Source organism: Sus scrofa, chromosome 4, assembly GCF_054392235.1.
Source record: "Sus scrofa isolate SSC_HxYL_T2T_F1_AM1 chromosome 4, Sscrofa_HxYL_maternal_Yorkshire_Landrace_v2.0, whole genome shotgun sequence".
NCBI classification, from domain to species: Eukaryota; Metazoa; Chordata; class Mammalia; order Artiodactyla; family Suidae; genus Sus; species Sus scrofa.
The window spans coordinates 114,491,542-114,518,561 of record NC_139386.1 but is presented as its reverse complement, the minus strand read 5'-3'; the positions used below and the strand labels follow the sequence as shown (position 1 = coordinate 114,518,561).

The 27,020-nt window shown below is 42.4% G+C and overlaps 1 protein-coding gene and 1 long non-coding RNA gene across 5 annotated transcripts in view; one reads left to right on the top strand and one right to left on the bottom strand.

Annotated features, from left to right (window-relative positions):
• The window catches only part of CD53 (CD53 molecule), a 29,210-nt gene that overhangs the window by 827 nt on the left and 1,363 nt on the right, over positions 1-27,020 (top strand). Inside the window, exons 2-7 of one of the 4 annotated variants that reach the window (XR_014844567.1) lie at positions 14,510-14,589; positions 15,544-15,732; positions 17,280-17,354; positions 17,879-21,571; positions 24,692-25,084; positions 26,094-26,177. Coding sequence is in view for 2 of the 4 variants with exons in the window: in XM_001929190.4 (XP_001929225.1) it covers positions 14,527-14,589; positions 15,544-15,732; positions 17,280-17,354; positions 17,879-17,974; positions 25,004-25,084; positions 26,094-26,177 (588 nt within the window). In the remaining 2 variants the exon portion in view is untranslated. Of the gene's footprint in view, positions 1-14,509; positions 14,590-15,543; positions 16,422-16,685; positions 17,355-17,878; positions 23,982-24,691; positions 25,085-26,093; positions 26,178-27,020 lie in introns of all 4 variants that reach the window. The other 3 variants (XR_014844566.1, XM_001929190.4, XM_085023693.1) reach the window with 3 other exon arrangements.
• On the bottom strand, positions 2-6,516 carry LOC146404202 (uncharacterized). The gene is made up of 2 exons (XR_014844568.1): positions 3,696-6,516; positions 2-166 (listed from the first exon to the last, which is right to left on the bottom strand). It is a non-coding gene; the product is annotated as an uncharacterized LOC146404202 (long non-coding RNA).

The window sequence follows — 27,020 nt, the reverse complement described above, 5'->3', positions numbered from 1 at the left end:
GCATATGGAGGTTCCCAGGCCAGGGGTCGAATCGGAGCTGAAGCCACCTGCCTATGCCAGAGCCACAGCAACACGGGATCCAAGCTTCATCTGTGACCTACACCACAGCTCACGGCAACGCCGGATCGTTAACCCACTGAGCAAGGGCAGGAATCCAACCCGCAACCTCATGGTTCCTAGTCGGATTCGCCCACCACTGCGCCACAACGGGAACTCCCTGATTACTCTTCTTTATAGCAATAGAAATAGTGCTATAAATCGCAATACCCAGTGCGGAGTCAAGGCCACAGGGAATGCTCAGAACCTGTATCTTGAGAGGTAAAATCTAGACACATTTAAGAGATGCTTAGTTTGGTTTTGTTAAAGGACCGGAAGAGATTTGTGATCCTCAGGGTTCCCCCAAATAAAGTTATCCTTAGTATTTAAAATATGAATATTGATAACTATAATATGTATGTGCCAAATTTGCCTAACTTACAAAACAAAACTTGATATTGCAATGATTTCTAATTCATGTCCCATAACTAATGATTGATGTCTTATGGACCCGGAAAGTGATAGCCAAGCTTTGGTCCTGGCTTTCTTTGACCGCTATAGTTGCTGGGGGTCAAGTTACCACAGAGAGTTCTAGATCAAAGCTTTTTCCTTCCAAGATGTGCAAGAATCTTACCAGGAATGGGGAGGAAAGTCCCCTAGAACCGTACCCACCCCCTAACAATGGGGGATAGGCATGAGTAAAGGGGCAAAGCACCTCAGGGGCTATTGAGTCTTGAATTTTTAAAAAGACTAGACTTTTTAACGAATCCATTTAATAATCAGGTGTTAAGTGCCTCCTGGGGCTTCCAGGCATTTTGCTTTGGAAGACATTGGTGGAGAGGGGTCACTCGGTAGAAGGGAGATAGTTGCCCAGCAAACAGTCTTGCTCTTAAGGAACTGCCTTGGGAGATAAATACCAAATATGTAAGCTAGTGCTTGGGCAGAGAATTGAGCAAAAGCAGAATCTTAGCTGCTGGCTAAACAAAGAAGTTTTGCTTTCTCAATCTCCACCAGAATCTGCACTATTTTGAAACTGTGGTTGAATTAGAGCAGAGACTGAGCTGAAACATGATTTCCTGTGATGTTTCCTGTTTGGGCCAATTAAGAATTTGTAGCCTTTAAGTGAAGGATTGGGTACCTTTATACCAGCCCAGTCTTTCACATCTACTACTACCTAACTGACTGCATTTTTGGTCATTGACAAGAGGCTCACAACTGGAAGACTTGACCTCCTTTGGTCTGTAGTTTCTTATGCCCTCAGGCTGCCTTCTGACTTCCCAGAAAGCCTTCAGACTAGAACCTGAGGCTGGATGACTTTCGTCACTCCCACCTGGCAATATTCTAGGTAGGCATGTGCTAAGTGCTAGAGACACGTAGATAGCTGATGTGGTTATCAATTTCAAAGCATTTGTAAAGAAGTGTGAAGGCTAGACCGAGCATACACAAATATAACGATCATAGAAAATATATCTTTTTGTGATGGAGCGAGCGTGTGCACAAGATGGTGGTTTAGGGTGTGCGTGTGCCAAAGACTCCCTGGGAGAGCAGGTGACTGGTTTCATTTTCAAGAAAGGATGAATTTGCTATGGGGATCATTTCTGGGGGTAATGACATTCCAGACAAGACACAGTATATATAAATTCAAAGAAATGTGAGCACCCAGGCATACCATGAACAATGAGTATGCAAATGAGGTTGGAGTATAACAAGCCACGGTGGCAGGGCCACAGGAAATCGGAAATTTCTCCTACTTGGTTCTAGAACCCCAGCACAGGAAAGTGGAAGACAAAGTCACTAACTAGGTGGGTCCTAGGCCTAGCCCTGGACAGAGCTATGGCTGAAATGTCCACTTGACAGACTTGATGGAATGAAGTTAGAAGTGAGGGTGAGAGGCAGATTTCCTCCTCAATCTAGGTTTTCCCCTAGAGTGAAGTGCAAGGTGAAGCTTTTCACAAGGTTTCAGCCGGTCTCTTTCCCTCAGCTTCTGTTTCCGGAAGTGTTATGTTGATTTAGTTACAGCGGTTTAGTTTATGTTCCTGAATTAGTCAGCCCATAGCACTTCCTGTACCAAGTGAGCGTCCAATGAGGGCAGATTACTCTGGGCCTAGGGGCTAGACACCTGCCCTCAAGAAGCTCCAGGACCCAGCTGCCACTGCAGGTGCAGATCAATGAAGCAAAGTAACTTGAAGAAATTAGACAGATGTGCAGAGGGAGCCTCCAGGGCGGCTGCTGGGGCAGAGGTGGAGAGGCTTGCAGCTAGAGGTTGGGTGGTCAGTTTGGGAAAGCTACTGGGAGGTAGGTTTTGGGAAAGCTACTGGGAGGTAGGTTTTGAGAAAGAGGAAGGTAGTGCATTTCCAAAGCCGATGGATGAGCGCTCAGTGTGGAGACCACCCATCTCTGCATTGGGTTGTAGAATCAAGTCTTCCATTCATTTCCCACTTCCCAGTAGAGCTCCTACCCAAGCCATAGCATCAATACATCATAGCTATGGCCAAAAATTGTTGGGCCACAGGATACATTTCTATAATCATTTAAAATAAATGCACTATATTCCAAGTGTTAGAATGTTAATACTTGGAGTTGCCATCGTGGCACAGTGGAAACAAATCCGACTAGGAACCATGAGGTTGCAGGTTTGATCCCTGGCCTCTCTCAGTGGGTTAAGGATCCAGAGTTGCCGTGAGCTGTGGTGTAGGTCAAAGATTCAGCTCAGACCTGGTGTTGCTGTGGCCATGGTGTAGGCCAGCAGCTCCGATTAGACCCCTAGCCTGGGAACCTCCATATGCCGTGAATGCGACCCTAAAAAAACAAAAAAAACAAACAAACAAAAAAAGAATTTTAATACTTGAAAGATTGGTATTAGCATTTGTTTAGACTCAAAAAATATGTCCAACTTATAGTGAGAGCCTAGTTTTGCTCTCATAAAATTCCAATCTGCTTATCAATTGCAAAGTCATACAATTACTTAACTAGCTATTTAGAATGTTTTGTGATTCTCTATGAAATGTTTTTTCCTCCACACTACATTCTTTTTTAAAAATCAAAGGTTTTTTTCTTTTTTTTTTCTGTTTTGGGCCACATCCACAGCATATGGAGATTCCCAGGCTAGGGGTCGAATCAGAGCTACAGCTGCCAGCCTATATCACAGCCACAGCTGTGCTGGATCCTTAACCCACTGAGCGAGGCCAGGGATTGAACCTGCGTCCTCATGGATACTAGTCAGATTCATTTCCGCTGAGCCACAATGGGAACTCCTCCAGTGCATTTTAACATAAGCAAACACGAAAATGCAACTTAGTTACAATCCAAATGATCTGAAATTAATCTGGTAGCAAATCAAATATTTAATATTTAACTTGTCAAACTTTTACTTGACATTTTATGAGAATTAGGTTGAGGAAGGAAGATGAGAAGAGATTTTGATGTCTCACTTTTTTTTTTTTTTTTTTTTTTGTCTTTTGTTGTTGTTGCTATTTCTTGGGCCGCTCTGGCGGCATATGGAGGTTCCCAGGCTAGGGGTCGAATTGGAGCTGTAGCCACCGGCCTACGCCAGAGCCACAGCAACGCAGGATCCGAGCCGCGTCTGCGACCTACACCACAGCTCACAGCAACGCCGGAACCTTGACCCGCTGAGCAAGGGCAGGGACCGAACCCGCCACCTCATGGTTCCTAGTCGGATTCGTTAACCACTGTGCCACGACGGGAACTCCTGATGTCTCACATTTTAAACAATTTAGTCAAGTAGGAGTTCCCATGTGACTCAGCAGGTTAAATATTGGGCATTGTTACTGCTGTGGCGCTGGTTCGATCCCTAACCTACAGTCAAAAGAAAAACATTTGTTCTGGTGAATTTGTCATCATGGCTTAATAGTTACTCTATGTCAGAAGCGATAAAGACTTTAAAGAATTATCCCATGATTTAGTCTTCTAAAAACACCTATTGTAGAATCTTAGTATTTATACCATGAGGGACTTAATTGTACTGATTTCAAGATCAGAATCTCTCACATCATTTACTTGTGTTCCACTGTTTCTTAACTTTTTATTTTGACAAAAATAAATTCACGAAAATATTTTTTAAAAAGTACCAAGAATTTCTGAGCCCCCTTCATTCAGATTTCTCAAATATTAACATTTTACCACATTTTCTTTATCCTTCTCCAGCCTTCTCATTTGAGAGTAATTGTTGAAAGGATATCTTTTCCACTTAAGTGCTTTAGTGTGTTTTTTCTATCAACAAACACATTCTCTTAGATCTCTACAAAGATCAAAATTAGGCTTTTAAGTCTATGGCCATACCACCCTGAATGCACCTGATCTCGTTAATATTAAGCTTCTAACACTGATACAATACTATCCCCACTCTATAGGTTTTGTTATTCCACCAGTTGCCCCACCAATATTCTTTATAGCAGAGGAAAATCTCGGATCATACATTGCCTTTACTGTCTTGTCTCTAGTCTCCTTCTATCTGGAATGGCTCCCGACTCTTTGTGCTTCGTGACATTGATATTCTTAAAGAGTACAGACAAGTTGTTTACTGGAAATGTCTCTCTTTTGGGGTTTGTCTGCTATTTCCTCATGACTAGATTCAGGCTATTCCAACTTTTTTTTTTTTCTTTTTTTGGCCACACTTGCAGCATATGGACGTTCCTGGGCCAGGGGTAGAATTGGAGCTGTGGCTGCTGGCCTATGCCACAGCCACAGCAATGCCAGAACTGAGCCACATCTGCAACCTACACCACAGCTTGTGGCAATGCCAATCCTTAATCTACTGAGTGAGGCCAGAGATTGAACCCACATCCTCACAGAGACATTGTCAGGTTCTTAACCTGCTAAGCCACAACAGGAACTCCTCCAACTTTTGATAGGAATACCACAGAAGCAGCTTTCATTATCCCATTATCTGTACACACCATGGATGTGTCTCCAAGACAGAAACCCTCCACGGCAAAATTCTACATATTTCTAGGCTAAAGAAAGCAAGCCATTAGTCCGCTGACTGTAACAATGGAAACAGTTTCATGTTAACTGCTCCTAATTTATAGAGTGGCCTTGTTATAAAAGTCCCTGTCCTACCTCAGCTGCTAAGAGCACCTAGGACTTTTCTGTTAAGTGATGATCTTGCCAAGATCCCAAATGGAGGGAAATGAGCCTCCAAGATTATCTGGATTTATTTTTCCTCATTCCCCCCCCCTTCCTTTGCTTTTCCTTCTTCTTTTTTTTTAAATCACCAATTCCTCTCCCCTGAGGACAACCTTGAAAGCAAAACGTATTCCACTGACCACAATTTCAAGGAATCATAAGATGACACATTCCTTTGACAAAGTGATGGAGAGAGGAGCTGGGTTGGAAAGAGGGAGGTAAGAATCCAGAGGGAGGCACGGGAGGTGGGCAGACCTTGACTTGCCCTGTCTTTGCTGCTTATTAGCCTGGTGATCTGCATCAGTTCCGTAGGCTGTCTGAGCCTTGGATTTCCTGTTTACCCAGTGGGGCTATTGATGCCTAAGTGGCAGGGTCGATAGAAGATTATAAATGTATTTATGAATAACTGGGCATTTTTCAGGGTTAGTGAACTGTATCATTCATGTAAATGTATGTAGCCAAGAGGGCCATAATTTGGGGGCCCTCATGGAGACTAGATTTCCTTTTCCATGTATTAAAACTTGTGTTAGTAATGGCCCCATGGTTCCTTCCTGAGTTTAGGCACCAGTATCGTTCACTGGTAAATAAAAGACCTTTGTAGGCTCCCTGTGGATATAAATGGGAAGCTGGTAATTGCCTTACTGGAGACCACGTTCATCTATGTCACATGGCAGGTGTATCTGTATACAGAGAAGTGTCTGGACAGATGTTATGTTCAGCAAAAATATTAGTGGTGGTTATTTCTGTGATGTGGGGTTTCAGAAAATTTTATGCTTTCTTCTTTGTGCTTTATTGTTTGAATTTGTCACAAAGGGCACACGAAAATTTTTTAAAGGACATTTACCAAAAAATGAAACAAGCAAAGGCCTTCTGGACCCTAATGTACTTGATTCCTGAAAATCTAGCAGAAATCTCGGTCATGCTTGTGAATGGACTTTTAGAAAAGTTCTGAATTTGCTCTTTTCCTCAGTTTTCACTGAGCCAGGCGCTCTGATACTGAGCCAGGAAATAGGATCTCACTTAACCCCTAGGATAATCTATGAGGTACCTATTACTGTGTTACCATTTTAAAGATAAGGACATTGGGAAAGTTAGAGAGGTTAAGGAGGTTGCCCAGGGCTAGCTTCTGGTCTGCAGCACTGCTCGAATTCAAAACTAAATCTGCCCAACCCATTACTAGTGTTTGTCAAACTGCGTACCATGGACTACTATGATCTCTGAGCCATTCATAAGTGATCTGTAATATATAAATAGGCTTACCGTTACATAAGCAGACTTTTCTCTTATAGACCTACAGTGTACATTAACATATAACAGATTTCTCAGAAGTCACTCATTAAAAAAAAAAATCTGTGTAGTTGCCACAGGTGCAGCCTTAAAAAAAAAAAAAGGCAAAAAAATTTGTATATAGTTTTATGTTTTTTTATTTAATCTCATTTACTTCCAAATATTATTGACCCCTCTCACTCCCTATGGCATTGTTTGTTTTTGTTTGAGTTATAATTATTAGTGTCTCATAAATATAATAGTCTATGTAATATCAAAGCTGTCTTGCTATGGCTCCAAATCTAAGATTGGATCAGCTAAGACTGGAGATGAAGAACTGATAGTTTCTTGGAGTTCCCATCGTGTCACAGTGGAAATGAATCTGACTAGGAGCCATGAGGTTGCAGATTCGATTCCTGACCTCGCTTAGTGGGTTAAGGATCCGGCGTTGCCATGAGCTGTGGTGTAGGTTGCAGACACAGCTTGGATCTGGTGTTGCTGTGGCTGTGGTGCAGGCTGGCAGCTGAAGCTCCTAGCCTGGGAACCTTCATACGCCTGGGTGTGGCCCTAACAACCACAACAAACAACAACAAAAACAAAACAAAACAAAACAAAAAAGAATTGATGGTTTCTTGAAACTTCTGTTGAACCTTAGCCCCTTCTAAGTTTGATGAGTTTCAAGACTTGATTAGATGATGACGCAAGCACAGGTCAAAGAAAAGAGGTTACATTAGAAATCCAGAAGACAGCTTGTCAGCCCAAGCTCTTTGCTTGGAGGAAACTAGAGCGTGAACTTCCTCCCTGGCCTCCACGTCGGGCTGTGGGAGGCGGCCACCACTAGCTGTCGTTCTGTCATGGAGGTTTCCTGGAAGCTGACGTCAAGGACATTATTCACAGGGTCACATGAGTCACAGACTTTGACGGCAGAGGGGTGTCAGTTTTTCCAAACAGTGGGGCTGGAAGGGGTAAGAGCTCAACGACTAGCCAGCCACAGTGAAGAAAAGGAAGCGGAAATGGAGAGGCACTCCCAGTTTCTGTAAAAATTGGGGTCATTGTTGGTAAAGTGGTAACGATCCTCACAAAATGAGTAGCTTTTCTCCTTCAATCCGGTGCGAGTCTAAGCAGAAAATCAGGGAAGGAGAAAGAGGTTCTTTTTCCTGTCTGTGAAGGAAAGAATGAGTGGGGAGAGTCCCAGGTTTGTGGCTACCTCATTAGTTGATGCTCTGTGGACAATTAGTTTACAGTTGCCTCAAGCTGCTGTCAGAGGATCTGAAGATACTGGACACAAGGTAACTCTAGGAGGCATTTGGCCCAGTCTCCTTCTGTGTCAGTTATTTTCCCACGTCCAAAAGACTGGTTTCATGGCAAAATGAATCGCAAACCCAAAGCGCCACCCTCTGCAGTGTCATGTTCATTCCACTGCACCAAATTAATTAGAGTTAATGAGGAAAGTTCTGGTCACTTGTTCATTCAACAATCTTACATAGTAATCAGGTACTGTGTTAGGCCTTGGGGATTCAAAAATGAATAAACTAGCTCCTACCCTCAAGCAGTTGACATCATAGTGAGGGAAGAAATTATTGTAAAACAAAGTGAGGATTGGGTATGAAGACTTAGAGTCAGAGAAGTTTTGCTGGAAAAGTGACACTTGAAATGAGTCTCAGGAGGATTAAGGGGTCAGAGGGAAAAGGGGACAATTCCAGCAAAGACCCACTGAGCAGGAGTTCCTGCTGTGGCACAGTGGGTGAAGAATCCAACTGCAGCAGTTCAGGTCACTGTGGAGGTGCAGGCTCGATCCCCAGCCTGACTCAGTGGGTTAAAGGATATGGTGTTGCCTGAGTTGTGGTGTAGGTTGCAAGATATGGTTCAGCTCTGGTTGTTGTGGCTGTGCTGTAGGCCAGCAGCTGCAGTTATGACTGGACCCCTAGCTTGGGAAATTCCATATGCCACAGATGCAGCCCTAAAAAGAAAAAAAAAAAAGGTTACCAAGAATTTGGAGAGGTGGACTGGAGCAAATGAGGAAGGACCTTTTGATATATGTATATACGCAGGAAACCGTCACAAGAGTTCAAGATAACAAACATAGTCATCACTTGCAAAAGATTATCTGCAGTTTCTATGATTCCTTTCTGCTGCCCTTCCCTGCTCCCCCTCCATTTACCCCCACCCCCATGCTCACCCTGGTCCTCATCTGCTTTATGTTGCTATAAATTTGTTTTTGTTTTCTTGTCTAGCTTCTTTCACTCACTTTAATCATTTTGAGACTCATATATGCTCTAGTGTGTATCAGCACTTCGTTTCTTTTTATTCCTGAGTAGTATAACATTATATAGTTATACCTCCATTTATTCATCCATTCACCTGTTGTTAGAGCTCTAGGTTGTAAATTAGTTACCTGGACCTATTTTCATCCTATGTGTAAGGGCACTTATCTACACCAACAAGAAACTTTTGGGTGTTATCAGAGTGTCCAAGAATTCAACTAAATTCTGACACAATCTACCCAGAGATAGAATGAGATTCCATCAATAACAGGATCAATCCCTTAAGATTGCCTTCCATTTAAGACACCAGCCTCAAGCCCAGGTTGCTATCTGTGCTTCTGACCTATTGGCTGTAAATCAGAGATTCCCACAGCCCCCTCCTGAGGTTTGACTAATTTACTAGAATGGCTCACAGAACTCAAGAGAACTTATTTACTCATCAGATTACCAATTTACTACAAATGATATGTAGTGTATCAGATGAAGAGACACTTAGGGCAAAGTCCCTAACAAAGAGTCTTCTGTCCATGAGAAGCTTGGAGCCCAGAATGATGGCACATGAAATTGTTCTGGTTCCCCCAGGTGGAAGGGCTTCATTTTGTAGGTATGATTGACTTATTCATTAGCCATTGGTGACTGATTTGACCTCTATTCCCTTTCTCCTCCCTGAAAATCAGGGAGTAAGACTGAAAATTCCAATCTTCTATTCACCGTTAGTTCTCCTGGCAACCAGCTCCCATCCTTAAGTGATTTGCAAAAGCCACCTTCGTTAAAGACGTTTGCACCTCAGTGTTCACGGCAGCACTATTTACAAAAACCAAGACATGGAAGCAACTTAAATGTCCATCGACAGAGGAATGGATAAAGAAGATGTGGTATATATATTCAATGGAATATTAGTCAGCCATTAAAAAGAATGAAATCATGTCATTTGCAGCAATGTGGATGGTTGAGATTATCATACTAAGTGAAGCAAGTTATACAGAGAAAAACAAATATCATATGATATCACTTATATGTGGAATCTTAAAAAATAGTAATATAAATGAATTTGTTTACAAAACAGAAACAGACTTCAGACATAGAAGACAAACTTATGGTTACCAAAGAGGATAGTAGAGGTGTGGGCAAGGAGAGATAAATTAGAAGTTTGAGATTAACATGTACACACTACTATATATAATATATGTAAACCATGAGGACCTATGGTCCTCAATTTACCCCCACCCGCATGCTCACCCTGGTCCTCATCTGCCAATACTATGCTGTCTTTATTGTTGTAGCTTTATAGAAAGTAACACAATCAGGACACTATGCTTGTCCTTCGCCTTTGTTCTTTATAAAATTTGTTTTTGCTATTCTAAAACTTATATTCCCAAGTGAATTTTAGAATCAGTTTTTGAATGTCTACAAGGAAGTCTGATGCAACACAGTTTGCAATTACAATGACACTATAGATAAATTTAGGAAGAATTAATGTTTTAACAGCACTGTTTCTCAGCCTGTGAACATGGTATATCTCTCAATTTATTTATATCTTTTTCAACTTATCTCAGCAGTTTTTTTGTGTTTGTTTTGTTTAGTTTAGTGTGTAGGTGTTCCAAATATTTTGTTGGATTAATCCCTAAGAATTTCATAGTTTGATGCTATTATAAATGAATTTTTTAAAGTTGATTTCTGATTATTTGTTGCTAATGTATAGAAATACCATTGATTTTCTTTTCTTTCTTTTTCTTTTTTTCTTTTTAGGGCCACACCTGTGGCACATGGAGGTTCCCAGGCTAGGGGTCGAATCGGAGCTATAGCTACTGGCCTGTGCCACAGACACAGCAATGCCAGATCCAAGCTGCATCTGTGACCTACACCACAGCTCATGGCAATGCCAGATCTTTAACCCACTGAGCGAGGCCAGGGATCGAACTCGCAACCTCATGGTTCCTGGTCGGATTCGTTTCCCCTGCGCCATGACAGGAACTCCTGATTTTCTTTTCTATTGAAATATAACTGATTTATAACATTTTTAGTTTCAGGGTACAGCATAGTGATTCAGTATTTTTGCAGATTATAATCCATTATCAGTTATTACAAGATGATGGATATCACTACCTGTGCTATACAGTACTTCCTTGTTGCTCATCTATTGTATATATAGTAATTCGTATACTCCTAATTTGTCCTTTCTTATTCCCTCTTCCTTTTGGTAACCACAAGTCTGTTTTCTATATGTCTTTATATTTTGCATATACATTCATTTGTATTATTTTTTAGACTCCACATATAAGCCATAACACATAGTATTTAAATTTCCCTATCTGACCTATTTCACTAAGCACAACATTCTCTAGATCCATCCATGTTCCTGCAAATGGCAGTATTTCATTCTTTTTTATGGCTGAATAATATCCCATTGTATACATGTACCATATCTTCTTTATCCAATCGTCTATTGATGGGCACTTGGGTTGTTTCCATGTCTTGGCTATTTAAAATAGTGCTGCTCTGCATATTAGAGTGCAACTATCTTTTTGAATTAATGTTTTTATTTTTTCTGGGTATATACCTATGAGTGAAATTGGTGGATCATATGGTAGTTCTAATTTTTGAGGAAACTCCATGCTGTTATCCATAGTGGTTGCACCAATTTACATTCCCACCAACAGTGTATGAGGGTTCCTTTTTCTCCATATCCTCTCCAACATTTGTTGTTTGTAGACTTTTTGAGGATAGCCATTCTGACAGGTGTGAGGTGATACCTCATTGTGGTTTGGGTTTTTTTGGGTTTTTTTTTTTTTTTTTTTTTTGGTTTTTAGGTCCACATCCATGGCACATGGAAGTTCCCAGGCTAAGAGTCAAATTGGTACTACAGCCATCAGCCTACGCCACAGCCACACAGGATCCAAGCCAAGTCTGTGACCTAAACCACAGCTCATGGCAATGCTAGATCTTTAACCCACTGAGTGAGGCCAGGGATCAAACCTGCAACCTCACGGTTACTAGTCGGATTTGTTTCCACTGCACCACAACAGGAAGTCCACCTCATTGTGGTTTTGATTTGCACTTCTCTAATAACCAGTGATGTTAACATCTTTTCATGTGCCTGTTAGCTATTTATCTGTATGTCATCTTTGGGAAAATGTCTATTCAAGTATTCTGCCCATTTTTTATTGGATTTTTTTTTTATATTGAGTGGTATGAGCCATGAAGTTTCCTCTTAAACTGCATTAGTTTTATCCCATATGTTCTGGTATGCTTTTTTTTCCATTTTAATTTGTCTCAAGATATTTTTACTTCTCTTTTGATTTCTTCTCTGACCCATTTTTTGTTTAGGAACATGTTTATTCTCCACATACTTATGTATTTTTCGGTTTTCTTTTTGCAATTGATTTCTAGTCTTATACTGTTGTGGTCAGAAAAAGATTCTTGATATAATTTCAGTCTTCATAAATTTATTAAGACTTGACGTGTCACTTGTGATAAAACGTGATGGAAGAGAATGTGAGAAAAAGAATGCATACATATGTTTGACTGGGTCACTTTACTGTACAGCAGAAATTGACAGAACATTGTAAATCAACTTTAATTTTAAAAAATTTTAAAAAGACTTGATTTGCAGCCTAACGCATGGCCTGGAGAACACCCTGGGCAATATTCCATGTGCACTTGAGAAGAATGCATATTGTGCTGCTATTGGATGAAATATCTATAAATGTATGTTAAATCCATCTGGTTTACTGTGCAGTTTTCATCCAATGTTTCTTTGTTTGGATGATCTATCCATTGTTGAAAGTGATGTGTTGAAGTCCCCTATACTATTATTGTATTTCTGTATATTTCTCCTTTGAGGTCTGTTAACATATGCTTTATATATTTAGCTGATCCTATGGTGGGTACATCCTATTATAGCCTCCTGTTGGATTGGTCCTTTAACATTATATATCTATATATCTATATATATATAGTCTTTTTGCCATTTCTTGGGCCGCTCCCGCGGCATGTGGAGGTTCCCAGGCTAGGGGTCGAATCGGAGCTGTATCTGCCAGCCTACGCCAGAGCCACAGCAACGTGGGATCCGAGCCACATCTGCAACCTACTCCACAGCTCACGGCAACGCTGGATCGTTAACCCACTGAGCAAGGGCAGGGATCGAACACGCAACGTCATGGTTCCTAGTTTGATTTGTTAACCACTGCGCCACGATGGGAATTCCCCTTTAACATTATATAATGACCATCTTTGTCCCTTATTGCCATTCAGCTTATAACATATTTTGAGCAAAATAAATTTTACAGCCACCTGCAACATATGGGAGTTCCCAGGCCAGGGGTCAAATCAGAGCCAGAGCTGGGGCCTATGCTACAGCTATGGTAACACCGGATTCAAGCTGCATCTGTGATCTAAACCATAGCTTACAGCAGCTTGACCCAAATTGATCCAGGACAGGGATCAAACCTGTATCCTCATTGAGAAAACACTGAGTCCTTAATCTTCTGAGCCACAGTAGCAACACCCTTTAACAGAGATAACTCTATTATGGAACATAAGTTGCTGATCAGGCTTATTTATAGCCTGAATAAACTATCACTTAAGCTGATTTCTGGATATCTTGGTACTGCAATGAAGGCATAATGGATTATAAAAGCAATCTATGCACTAGAAAATGCATAGTTCTAAGGGGGGGGAAACCAATAAATTGACATTCTGCTTTATATATCAGTCTTATGTGCAGTTTTTAAATATGAGTCACTCTATAATACCTCTCTACTTCTGAGAGAACATTCAAAATTGTGTATCTAGGTCTCCAAAGTTGAGGACCAGACTTTGGATATTGATGTCCTCACTGAAAAAATAAAATTCTATTTAAAAAATTTAAGCTCCCATTGCTATTTCTTCTGTTCCTCCAGTGGATATTTGTTGGCCAATTTTATCTGTGTTGTTAAGATTGACATTTTCTGGAGGATAGCTATTGCTCAATCATGTTTGCATCTCCTACAGCATCTAGAACAGAAAACACCATATACTTTTCTTTAGTAAAAGACTGAATACATTTAAATATGTTTCCCTTACTTTCATGTGGAGAGGTTTACAGACTAAATGTAGAATGCATATGTATGGCAGGACCTTTTGTTTTTTTCTTTTTAGGGTCACCCCCGCGGCATATGGAAATTTCCAGGCTAGGGGTCCAATTGGAGCTGTAGCTGCCGGCCCATGCCACAGCCACAGCAATGCAGGAGCCAAGCTGCATCTGTAGCTGCGACCTACACCATAGCTCATAGCAATGCCGGATCTTTAACCCGCTGAGCAGGGGCAGGGATCAAACCTGCATCCTCAATGATACTAGTCTGGTTCATTACCTCTGAGCCATGACAGAAACTCCATTGCAGGATATTTAAGGATCTGGTGCATTAAGCCACTTTCCTGTTCTACAACTGATTGACTAGCCTGTCCCTGACTCCAGGGCTGCCATTAGTCCCTGAGCACTAGCCTAGTGTGTGTCACTGTGACCCACCCTCCTCTAAAACCAGCTCTACTGCTCACTTCTAGATTGCTTAATTCAATGTTAAGCTTCCTCGGCTTGCTGAATTGAATCAAACGTGAGTGTACAAGATGAGCCAATTGGTACCTCAGTTCAGAGACTAAGAGAGCAAGAAGTTTGGAGAAATTTCTAAAGCAGATTCACAGCTCAAACACAAGGTGATGCTGGAGATCCTTGAACCCTGGACATTCGTGTCCTCTGATCTCTGGTGTCACTTTGCAGACCCAGATCGCTTACTTTCTCTCTTCTTCTTTCTACTTTTTAGGGAAAGAATATCTCAGCATGGGCATAAGTAGCTTGAAATTGCTGAAGTATGTCCTGTTTTTCTTCAACTTGCTCTTTTGGGTAAGTGCATCTCTTCTGGGTATGGTTGAGCTCACCTCCTCTTAGCTACACTCTACTTCTCTCTCCTCTCCTGAAAAGCCTGGTGTGGCGTGCAACCCATGCATGCCCAGGTCATGCTCAGTATACCCAGCTTAAAAACAAGGGAATAACATTTTTCTCCCCTCTTCCCATCCCGCCACAGTATAAGCCTGCAAAATTGAAAGATATCAGTGCAGTTGGGGATGCTGTTTCTCTGGCAGCTTTAGCCTATTACTGCTCACTGCTGACATCTATGGGTGAAAAATCTAAGATACTACACTGTGTATTGAGTGCCTCATTTCTTTTCTTTTCCCTTTTCTTTTCTCTTTTTTCTTTTCTTTTCCTTTCTTTTCTTTTATTTTTTCCCCCTCATTCCTCCCATCCCCAACACTGACTTCTGGGAAAAAATAGCTGACAGAAAGGGAAATCACCATTTCTGGGGAGGTTTCACTACACCAAATTCAGTGATTGAATTTCAGACACAGAATATGTTCTTGTGTTTCTATAAGAGGAGTCTTAAATGTTTGGCTTCTCTAGTTTTCTGCTAAGGAAGTCGAAATTTTCAACCAGGGCATCACCTTTACATGATTGACCATGTACAAGACCAAAGGGAAGACCATACAGAAGACCATAATTAAAAAGGAGAAGGGATCTGAATCATGAAGATCTGAAGGCATGAGTAGGAATCTGAAGAATGAAGATACTGTGTTACTCATAGGAAGGCGCTTTCCCTGGTATCTGATATGGGTAGGATAAGGCATAAGTGGGACATCACAGGAGATTATAACTTTTTTCCTAGGTGCATGGGGGAATCTGGGCAAAGAGTTTGTTGGGTAGAGCCAATGGAAAAAGGTGATTCTGATCTCAAGTAAAGGAGTACAAAGAGATGTTAAAGAACCACGTTTTACCCAAGAATGTTATGATTCTTCCTTCCAGTTCTGTGGCTGTTGCATTTTGGGCTTTGGGATCTACCTCCTGATCCACAACGACTTTGGAGTGCTCTTCCATAAGCTCCCCTCTCTCACGCTGGGCAATGTGCTTATCATTGTCGGCTCCATTATCATGGTAGTTGCCTTCCTGGGCTGCATGGGATCCATCAAGGAGAACAAGTGCCTGCTGATGTCGGTGAGTTATTCTCACAGTGGATGTGGTACCCTAAGTGGGAGGGCATGATGCCTTAAGCCACAGACATATTTTGGCAGCTCATCTTTTAGTGCAGGGAAATCATAGGAACAGAAGAGCAGCACCTCAGGTCAGTCAAGTCTGTCTAGACCCATAGTCTTTCCTTTCTGATTGGGGTCCCAAGGATAGATAAGAGAGGGCATTTCTAGAATTTCTAGAATTTGATTCAGAGTCAGTAACTGATGGAAAACCTAGTCTCTAGATTCTTCTGAGCCCTGTGACCCTCCTAAAATGCAGAGGATGCTTACCTATTTCATATCTTCATGAGATATCAACCCAACTAGGCTGCAGCCATTGAGGTCTAACGTGAGATTCTAGAGGTTTGCAGTTGCTCCCTGTCAGTTAACAATCCTAAGGAACACCTTTAGACTTAGGTTTTGCCTCTATGCTCTACGAAAGAGTCCCCCATTTCTCTAGCATGCCCAGGAAAGAGCTCAGTATAACTGTGCCACTCTATCCATAGCATGGGTTTCCAGTGACCTTGGTTCTCCCTCACGTCATGTGGTTAATCTTCTTTCCGTTTATGGGTCAACTGTTAAACTGGAGCCAAGAGATGGAATAAGAAAATCCTTGTTCTCAGATAGTTCCCAGACTATTGGCAAAAGATGAAAGGTAATAGACATGGAGGAAAGGTTTTATCTTTTTGCTATTTTTTGGGGGGCCACTTCCGTGGCATATGGTGGTTCCCAGGCTAGGGGTCTAATCGGAGCTGTAGCCGCTGGCCTACGCCAGAGCCACAGCAACTCGGGATCCGAGCCACGTCTGCAACCTACACCACAGCTCACGGCAACGCTGGATCCTTAACCCACTGAGTAGGGGCAGGGATCGAACCCGCAACCTCATGGTTCCTAGTCGGATTTGTTAACCGCTGCGCCACGACGGGAACTCCAGGAAAGGTTTTAAGTGGCCAAAATTTGTGTTGGGCAAAAAGGTGAAGGAAAGCGAATAAGTACAAATATGTTTTCTGTTAAGTGTGATTAGCATAAGCATCTAAAGTTGGAGACAAATATGAGTTAGGACCATGACTGGAGCACCTCTTCTCCCCATATGTACAGGGCTCTTCTCAACCTCCACCATCACCTGTCCTCCACCCTGAAAGCCTGTGCTGGCAGAAAGGACCAGGTCCCAACCTCTATAGACCCAAGGCTTAGTTTACTAGTCTCTTCTCAATTGTTTTAATGAACTGGTGCCAAAATTGCCTCGTGGATTCAACAAATGGTATTGCATTTTCAGTATGCACGTGGAGCTCAATAGGCACAATGGGAAGAAGAGAGCAAAGTTAGAAGACTGCCTTCTAGAGTCTTGGGACCTAGACTAGTTGTAGGAAAAGAACAAATGTTCCTCACCAAACAAGGCTTATGAAGGCCCATGTAGACAGGAAGAGAACCTCCTGCACATGGGCAGAGACACTCCTGGTGGCCCCCAGGGTGCAATGGGAGTGGGGGAAGAACTGTGATTCATGCTGTGAGCCTCTCTCTGCTTTGGCCCAGTTCTTTGTCTTGCTGCTGATTATTCTCCTTGCGGAGGTGACCTTAGCCATCCTGCTCTTCGTGTATGAACCTAAGGTAAGTTCTAGATAACACACCTCATTGTTATACGGCTTAGAGTGTGTGGTGGAGAAGTTGTCACAAAGTGGAAGAATGGAGGAAAGAGAGATTAATTGTAATTGGGGAGAGAAGAGATTCATGAAGGAGATGGCATTTGAGTGGTGTTTTGAAGGACAAATGGGAAGAACAGTAGGAACAAGTTTGTCTTCCTCCTATTTTCTTTTCTCCATGTGTTTGTCAATATAGACTCTCTCAGTGCTAGGAGATCCCATGCTCTGATTGTCCCTTTTCCTCCTTTGTAAAACCAGAGTTCTGGAAGGATAAGGGACCCCTATATACTTCTTCCTTCAATGCCATCTCACCCTCAGCATTTCTTGCCATATATAAGCTCCCCCCAACTCTTCACTTCCTTAGTTCTGAGGAGGCCATTTAGGAGGGAAGAATAAAAGGAATCATTTTATTAGCCTATATGAGAAATTTCTTGTTCCTTGAACCCACTTGCTTTTTACAATGTCTCCTCTGCTGGAATGTGCCCCACCCAGCTGAATGTCTATGTGGCTGAGGGCCTGACCGACAGCATCCATCGATATCACTCAGACAACAGCACCAAGGCAGCATGGGACTCCATCCAGACGTTTGTAAGTACCGTGGAATCCTCCTTAGCTCAGCCTGGAAGTAATTTTCCAACCTCAGTCCCTGGGGATGAAGGGGCGGGTCTTCCTTTACTCAAAGTTTCAGAATCGAAGGTCCACAGCCCTGAGGTTCAGAATAATGCTTGACTGTCACAAACAGGAGACCATGGGAATCAGCCCAACTGGTGCAAAGTTGTCTGTGTTCTCTCCTTTACCCTTCAGCCACTCAGGCTTATTGTTCAGGCCCTATAGAGATGTAAGAAAGACCTATCATACTGGATTAGTTTATGTATTTTCCAAAATTTTTCTGAAAAAGAAATTATAGGAGTTCCCATTGTGGCACAGTGGAAACTAATCCAGCTAGTATCTGTGAGGATGCACATTCTATTCCTGGCCTTGCTCAGTGGGTCTGGGATCCAGTATTGCTGTGAGCTGTGGTGTAGGTCGCAGAATCAGCTTGGATCCTGAGTTGCAATGGATGTAGTGTAGGCTGGTAGCTATAGCTCTGATTCAACCCCTAGACTGGGAACCTCCATATGCCATGAGTGTGGCTCCAAAAAGCAAGGAAAAAAAATTGTGTGATCCAAGAAATCTCTTTTGAATTCCTGAGTATCCCAAATCATTCTTGGTACTGAGCTCACCAGCACCCCATTCCTTATGCCCCTCCCCACCTATAAATGTATATATTAACTCAGCATGCTTGCCTTGGTGTGTTGGGGTCAGGGATCCAGTGTGGCACACATGGTCTGTGTCTCAGACAATACCATTATGACCACAGGGAGCCACCTGTGGCCCTTCCATGCCTGCTTAGTGTGGAGTGAAAGAAATAGCACAGGAATTAAAGTCCAAAGACCAGGAATGGGTAGACTTTGGAAAGTCACTTAACCTCTCTGGATCCCGAATTCTTTACTTTTTTTTTTAATCCAGTTTAGAATCCTTTTTATTATAGAATATCCAAACTTGCATAAAAGAACAGAGAAAAATGAATCTCAGGGTACATATCACCCAGTTTTTTTTCTTTTTATGGTTGCACCTGTGGCATGTGAAAGTTCCAAGGCGAAGGGTCGAATCAGAGCTACAGCTGCTGGCCTATACCACAGCCATTGCAACGCCAGATCTGAGCAACATGTCACCTACACCAGAGCTTGCAGCGACTCCAGGTCTTTAACCCACGAGATTGAACCCACATGCTCACAGAGACAACGTTAGGTCCTTAACTGCTGAGCCACAATGGGAACTCCAGTTATCACCCAGTTTAAACAGTCAACATTTTGCCAGTGTTAGTTAAGCTAATCTTCCATGGGGTGTTTTGCTAGAATTTATTAAAGCAAATAATAGACATTATATCCTTTCACAAATTAAAGATAACTTCTTTTAGAAAAAAAACCTTTATTTTTCTTAGGGCAGTCTTACGTTCCCAACAGAACTGAGAGGGAAATACAGAGCTTTCCCGTAAACTCTCACACATGCATCATCTCCTCCATTGTCAACATCACTTGCCAGAATGGTGCGTTTTTCTATGAAGGGTGAGCCTACATTGACATGTAATTATCACTCAAAGTCCATGGTTTACTCTTGGTGTTGCACATGCTATGCATTTGAACAAATTTATAATGACATATCTACATCATTATAATATCATATAGAATAGTTTCACTACCCTAAAAATCTGCTGTACTCTGCCTACTTTTTATTTATTATTTATTTATGTATGTATTTATGTATTTATTTATTTTGCTTTTTAGGGCTGCACCTGCAGCATTTGGAAGTTTCCAAGCTAGGGGGCCCAATCAGAGCTACAACTGCCAGCCTACACCACAGCCACAGCAAAGCCAGATCCGAGCCGCATCTGTGACCTGCACCACTGCTCACAGCAATGCCAGACCCTTAAGTCCCTGAGCAAGGCCAGGCATCAAGAACTCTCATCCTCATGGATGCTAGTTGGGTTCATTACCAATGAGCCACAAATGAGTAATGACTGTTTTTACATGAAAGAGTTAAATCAGTTATCTTGCATTCATATGAAAGTGTATATGTACAAAATCTCACCCAATTAAAGCACATGACCCTCCATGCTCTGCAGTCAACATGTCAAAAACCACATGGTTTTGAAGCCCCACCTTTCTCATTTGAGTGGTTTCCTGTTTTACTAGAGAATAGATGCCCTCGTGGGAATCATTCAAAGCTCATGAAATAACTCTGCTAATTCCTGGATTTCTAGCACTTACACATGAGTTTTGGGGGAAGGAAAACAAATGTCAGCCATTCCCAACATGACATACTGCCATGGGCCTGCTACCTGGACTTAATAGCAGGCCACTTATGGGGGGACTTCCAGTACAGTGGTGTCTACACAAGCCCGAGAGAAAGAAATCCCAAGGTACATCGGCCCATCCACTCATGGGGTAGATAAGGCCATAGATAAGCTCCACATATCCGATCCCTTGTTTGGGAACCATAGAGGCACCTGCTCTGTAGGAAACTTCTTTTCCTGTCCATTCAGAATTTAATATATTGTGAGTTACTCTGCAGACTTTGTGGGGGAGCCTCCCCTTAGGTCTATGGTTTGTTTGGGTTTGACTGGTCCTTTCTATGCAGATGGGGGTTAGGATACCAAGACTCCGTGTTCAGCTTCCAACCACCCTAAGCCTTCCCGAATAATGATAAGCCATGGGAATCTGGAGATTATTTGACCTATTTAACACAAGGGGAAAAAATATATACTGTTTAGAGTCACTATAGTTAAATATAAAGCTTGTCATATAATATGGGGATTTTTGTTCATCAATCCAAGCCATTTTCTCCATTCACTATGGACGAATCGGTGAACTTTCCATGGCATCCCCTTGACACTGAAGACAGGCTGTAGACTCAGCAGTTAGAGTTGTGGACCACCATGTACCTTTGAGTATTAGGATGCCAGACACTGGGAGGGGCGACCAATTTAAACGCCAGTGAATTACAGTAATACCAGACAGGAGGTTCTGTGGCATCTGCAAAAGGAGACCTTCATCCCACCTGATAGGCCCAAGACCTCCCTTTTGAACCTGCACTCTCATCCTCCTCCTTGCTGTGTATTCAGCCAGCCATTCATGTGCAGATTGTCAGCCCTCAGTGCCCAAGGCATTGAATAGTCTGATTGGGACCAACCTTTTAACATGCCCTCAGGAAATAGGGCTTTCACACATTCTATAAGTCCAGCCAAGGTGGGAGTTGTATAGTAGATGGAAACTCCAAAGAATTTCTTGGACTTATGCCTACTCTTGTCTTTCATGTCCAGTGAAATGAGTTCCTTAATCAGTGTCAATATGGGCCAGCATTCCATATATAACTTCCAATTTTAGCAGCCTTTCTTACTGGCAAAGGCTTGCACCAATCTGGTGGCTGTGTCAGTGCAGGTTAGAGCATATTTATGCCCTTCTGAAACTGGCAAAGACCTAGGTACTCTTTTTTTTTTTTCTTCTTATTTTTGGGTCTTTTTTTAGGGTCGCACCCACAGCATATGAGTTCCCAGGCTAGGGGTCCAATTGGAGCTGTAAAAACTGCTGGCCTATGCCACAGCCACAGCAACGATGGATCCTTAACTCACTGAGCGAGACCAGGGCTGGAACCCACATCCTGACGGATCCTAGTCAGGTTCATTACCTCTGAGCCCTGCCGGGAGCTCCCCAGTGTAGTCTTCTTGCCATCTGATAACTGGAGAGTCAGAGCATCTAGTGTGCCCTGGGGGATATTACAGGGCGCAGCACCTCAAATGATGCCAAGGGCAGTCTTATCTTCAAAACGACACCAAGGACAGTCTTATCTTCTGCTTGAAGGTCCATATACTTGAGATACAAATGGAGCCTTTTTACTATCTCCCAAATTGTTTGGGGGATTCTATGTTTCAACTTTTGATGGAGTCAACTTGCCCATGGTGGTTTGAGGTCCAGGTTCTATAGGATATCCTGGGTGTCCTACCCAGGTATGGGTGAAAATAAACCAGAAAGGGATGGGAAGGCAATCTTCCAATTTATAAATACAAGCTCTTGTTTCACCTGCAATGTTTGGCCTTCATACCCACCAATGGCTCATATTTCTCCTTGGAACTTGGATGGATTCCCATAAATCAGGGTGCACTCAGCACAGGTATCTACTAAAGCCAGAATAATTTGTTTATTGGTGCAGGGCCAAGAAATAATGTGTTTAGTATGGGGCCTCCAGTGACCCCCTATGGCCTGCACCAAGGAGCAACCCTGACTCCACCCCTAATTTCTTGGAGTCAGGGGGTATCTACCCTGGTTCTTCATCTTCCTCTGGTGATGGCAAACAGGGTTGTGCCATTCTTCTTTGTCTTTTGCTACGAGGGGAGTAAACTTTTTTCTTTGGGTGATACTTTCTGTAAGGTTAAAAGACTGATTTAGGTTGTTTGTCTATACTTTTCTTAAGGGTCCAGACTAACACCATAATTGCCATAATTGCTTGTGAGAAATTCTTTTGGTTTCCTCACTTTTTGGTGTTCTCTCTTTGGCTTTAACTAACCACCCTTTTCCCTATGTCGGATTTTTTCAGTTTCTCTTGGATCTGCTACCATGGCCACCACCATGTGAATGGGTTGATTAACCCTCAGGGCCAAAACTGAAACCAAGGTCTGGTACTAATTTCCTAGAGTGGACTACAGGATAAGTCCCTTCATGCCTGCTGTAAATGACTCCTCATCAGGTCTTTGGAACTAATGAATATAGAGAGCACGCTTCATTCCTAATTCCCTATGTCTTGTAACTCTTCCACAGATACCCATTTGGGGGGGGGTAGCCCCTCATTTGGCCAAGCCATACCTATACCTGAATGTATCCATTCAATCAAGTTGTCTGAGTGCCCTTGATTTTCTCCCACCCCAGCCACATACAAACGTTGCCAGAGGGTAGGCTGTGCTGTAACTGAAGCTATTTTAGGCAATTTGGACCCATTTAACATAATGCTATTTCCCCCAGTATCTCATAAATGGAGCACCTATGCTACAGTGGCCTCCCTGCTCTTTTGTTTAAATCTGCTGGTTAATTCTACTAATTCAGAGAGGAAAATTATCTCATGGTGGTTTTTTGGCTCCTAGGGATTTCCTCTATATTATCTCTTGGTTCTTTAGTGGCTTGTGTTTTACTTTGGATCCAAAGCTGTGCCCAAATTTCCTCTTCCTCCTCGGTAATTATGTCCTCATCTTCTGATGAGTTATTAGCCCAAGGAGCCCACCTCTTGGGTTCCAGTTCTCCTGTGAAACAATTGTCCTCACCTTTGAATGGAGGCAGCCTAAACGCTACATTTAACCATCTTACAGTCCATCATTTTAACATGTTCTTCCTGCTGTATTTTCTTTGACATAATGTCCAAAGCAGCTGAACATGCCATCCAGACATTCCTCTCTAGTCTCAGCACCTCTTTCGTTGTCTCTAGTTCCCAGTTGAGCTGCAATTCCCTTTTCATACTAATCTTTAGAGGGCACAACAAAGGCTATACAACAGCTGCAATAGCTTGTTCCCTCTGCCTCTTGATTCATATTTCTGGTAAGCTCTTTGGTGTTTTCTGGTGTTCCTGTACCCAGTGTGAAGAGTTCCATAAATGTAACCAGATCACCCCACATGGAAATGCCTGGCCAGCCCGGAATTTTCCCCACTGGCATTGAGCATTTCCTTGCTCAGCCCCTTTACCCATTCTTGCGTCATTTTCCGTCTCCTGCCTATCTTGCCAATGGTCCTAGAGTGGAGGGAATGAAAAGTGCCCATTGAACTAAGAAAGTGTCTTGAGACCAAATAATGAGGCAGACAGCTCCATGTAATCCCTAGGTCAGCTTATTTTAGGGTAACTTACTCACAGGGTGGGATCAGGATCTGGTGGAAAATCTGGAAGTAGTCAGAGCTGCACTCCACACTGACAAGGGGCCACTGGAACAATTTTATAGTTAACTTAGGGCATGAAAGTAGATGCAGGGAGTTCCTGTCATGGCACAGTGGAAACGAATCTGACCAGGACCCATGGGGTTGCGGGTTTGATCCCTGGCCTCACTCAGTGGGTTAAGGATCCAGCATTGCCATGAGCTATGGTGTAGGTTGCAAACCTGGCTTGGATCTGGCATTGCTGTGGCTGTGGTGCAGGCCAGAAGCTGTAGCTCCAATTCGATCCCTAGCCTGGGAACCTCCATATGCCACAAGGGCAGCCCTAAAAAGCAAGAAAGAAAAAGAAAAAGTAGGTGCAGGACATACCTTCCTAAGTCAAGATTCACAAATGGGTAACTAGTCTCATGGGCCCTGGGAGTATGTCCGCAAAGGTTTTCATCACTGCTTGGGGATTAGCAGAAGATAGAGCCACAATAGTTATTAATTACAAAGCCCTTGATGGCAGAGAAGTGATTTACTGCAGAGTAAAATCCTGGGTAGGGTCAATGGAAGAACAGGAGAAAGTACAAGGGCCCAAGATGGCATCAGTTATGCTCCCAGCCATACAGTAGGTCGAGGTGCAGTCAGCCTGATCCCTTCAATATAAAGTCTCCTGTGTGCCTAATTTTTTTTTTTTTTTTGTCTTTTTAGGGCTGCACCCGTGGCATATGGAGGTTCCCAGGCTAGGGGTCGAATCCAAACTGTAGCTGCCGGCCTACGCCAGAGCCACAGCAAGGCGGGATCCAAGCCACATCTTCGACCTACATCACAGCTCATGGCAATGCCGGATCCTTAACCCACTGATTGAGGCCAGGGATCAAACCCACAACCTCATGGTTCCTAGTCAGATTCATTTCCGCTGTGCCACAACGGGAACGCCTGCCAAATTTTCGATCTGTACAATGTGAGTAAGTTAAATATGTCGCCTCTATTTCAAGAAGCTTTATGTGAGTGAAGTGGTATAACAGGTTTGAAAGTACTTAGTTCTAAGGAGCCGTAACAGTCAGGTCAATTCTGGACTTTCTGCTATAGAGTCTGATCTGAAGGCGCCTACCTGTTTTCCAAGGCCCACGGTTTTCTTCCTGTTAGCTTTCTAACCATCACTCTTTGGGGGTTTGGCTTTTAGCTTCAATGCTGTGGTATAAATGGCACGAGTGATTGGCACGGCAGACCACCAACATCTTGTCCCACAGACTCACAAGTTAAGGTAATATTCTTCTTTTTTTGGAAACTTTTCTGTGATTGGCCAGTTTGGTTAAACTTTTAATTACCTTAGGAACTCCAGTCATATAGGACCTAGTCCTCCCAGCCAGAAACAGGAAACTTTAAACAAACAAAAAAAAAGACCAGAGAAACAACTCCTATTACTAGACAAATAAGGGGGGAGCGGGGGAGAAAAGGAAGAAGTTCATCTAGACTACGGATCCCATTAAGAAGCTTCTCGCTACTCTAAACTATTACATCAGAGGGAAAATGTCACATGATAGTGGCAGAAGACTATCTCTAGATTTTTCTTGAGCAAGAGTTAGGTCTTCTTATGGTTGAAAGTGACATTTGTAAGGTTGAAGCAGAAAAGCTTCTCCCTCTGCCTCCCGTAGGACTGAGGAGTTGGGGGAGAGAGAGTTGATGGAAATTCTGATTTATTTTGAACCTCCAGACTAGGCCTAGAGAAGAAGCCCAAATGATCTTCCAGCTAGACCAAGTCCCTGAGGTCCTGTTACCCCATGTTACCCACTTGGGGTTGTTTGGCAATCTCTGACATTTGGGGGTCTATGAAGAAAAGCTGAGACACCCACCAACCAACAACTGCCCTGGAGCTGATAGGGCTGTGATTGGTTTACTGGCTTTTGAAGCTGAGATGCAGCCAGTCCTAGGATTGCATAGCCTCTATTACCATTTGTCAATCCCAAGTCAGCAGTGAACGTTCAAAGAACACAGGGATATATGTTGTTCGCTTATCTCCTGGGAGCTAGTTTAACACGGTATGTAAAGACCTAAGACATTTACTTTAGGTGTCACTGTAATGATAACAATATCAGAAAAGTCTCTGGTTTATATTTTCTACTTTATACCCATTTCTTCAGTCAAATAAAAAATAAAAATCTAATGCCTGGCCTAAGCCTCTTGGCATCAAGCAAAATACAAACTATCTTCCCAAATAAGCCTCCTGATAAGGATGAATAATACAGTAGTACCATTTGTAATTTTTTTTCTAGGGTTGCTTTGTAAAAGCAAAGCTGTGGTTTCACTCCAATTTCCTGTATATCGGAATCATCACTATCTGCGTGTGTGTGATCCAGGTAAGCGCTTAATCTGAGGGTACTTTCAGAATTAAATGAGTTAGGTCATGTAATTTTTCAAACAGTACCAGGTACATAGTACATGCTCAGTAAATACGAGCTCTCCCCCACCCCCAGTTAAGTAGCAAGTGGTATCATTACCAGTTTAAGGCATACAGAAAGTATGCTCTAAGATCTATCTGGACAACTTATCACTAAGACAAATGAGTGTTTTGTAGTCATTTGGACTGGATAAGCAATGAGATCCTGCTGCATAGCACAGGAAACTATATCTAGTCACTTGTGATAGAATATGATGGAGGATAATGTGAGAAAAATAATGTGTGTATATATATATGTGTGTGTGTATGATTGGGTTCCTTTGCTGAACAGCAGAAATCGACAGAACATTATAAATAAACTATAACAGAAAAAATAAAAATTAAAAAAAAAAACACCAAGTAGAACCTTACTCTGGTCCCTTACATAACTGGTCTGATGAATAAAACGTTTTGCTTGAAAAATTAGCAGGTGTTGGTGATGAAAATTATAACCAATTTCCTCCTTGTTTCCCTGCTTAGTTTGACAAGTTAGGATGAATGGGGGGGTAGTTTGTTGTTCTTTTTTGCTATGTGATATTTCTACCATTTTTATAACCAAATGTTTTGAGTGTGTCACAAGTTAGCTAAGACTTAATTAAGAAGCTCAGAGAGAAACGATTTTTCTCTGCTTGGAAACAAAGGCATGACCTAAGGCATGGTTAGAGATGACTTACTACACAAAGCAATGACTCTGCAGAACTTGACTATATAAGCAGCAGGACTTCTGTGACTTCTGAAGGAGACAAGATATCCCAACACTTTA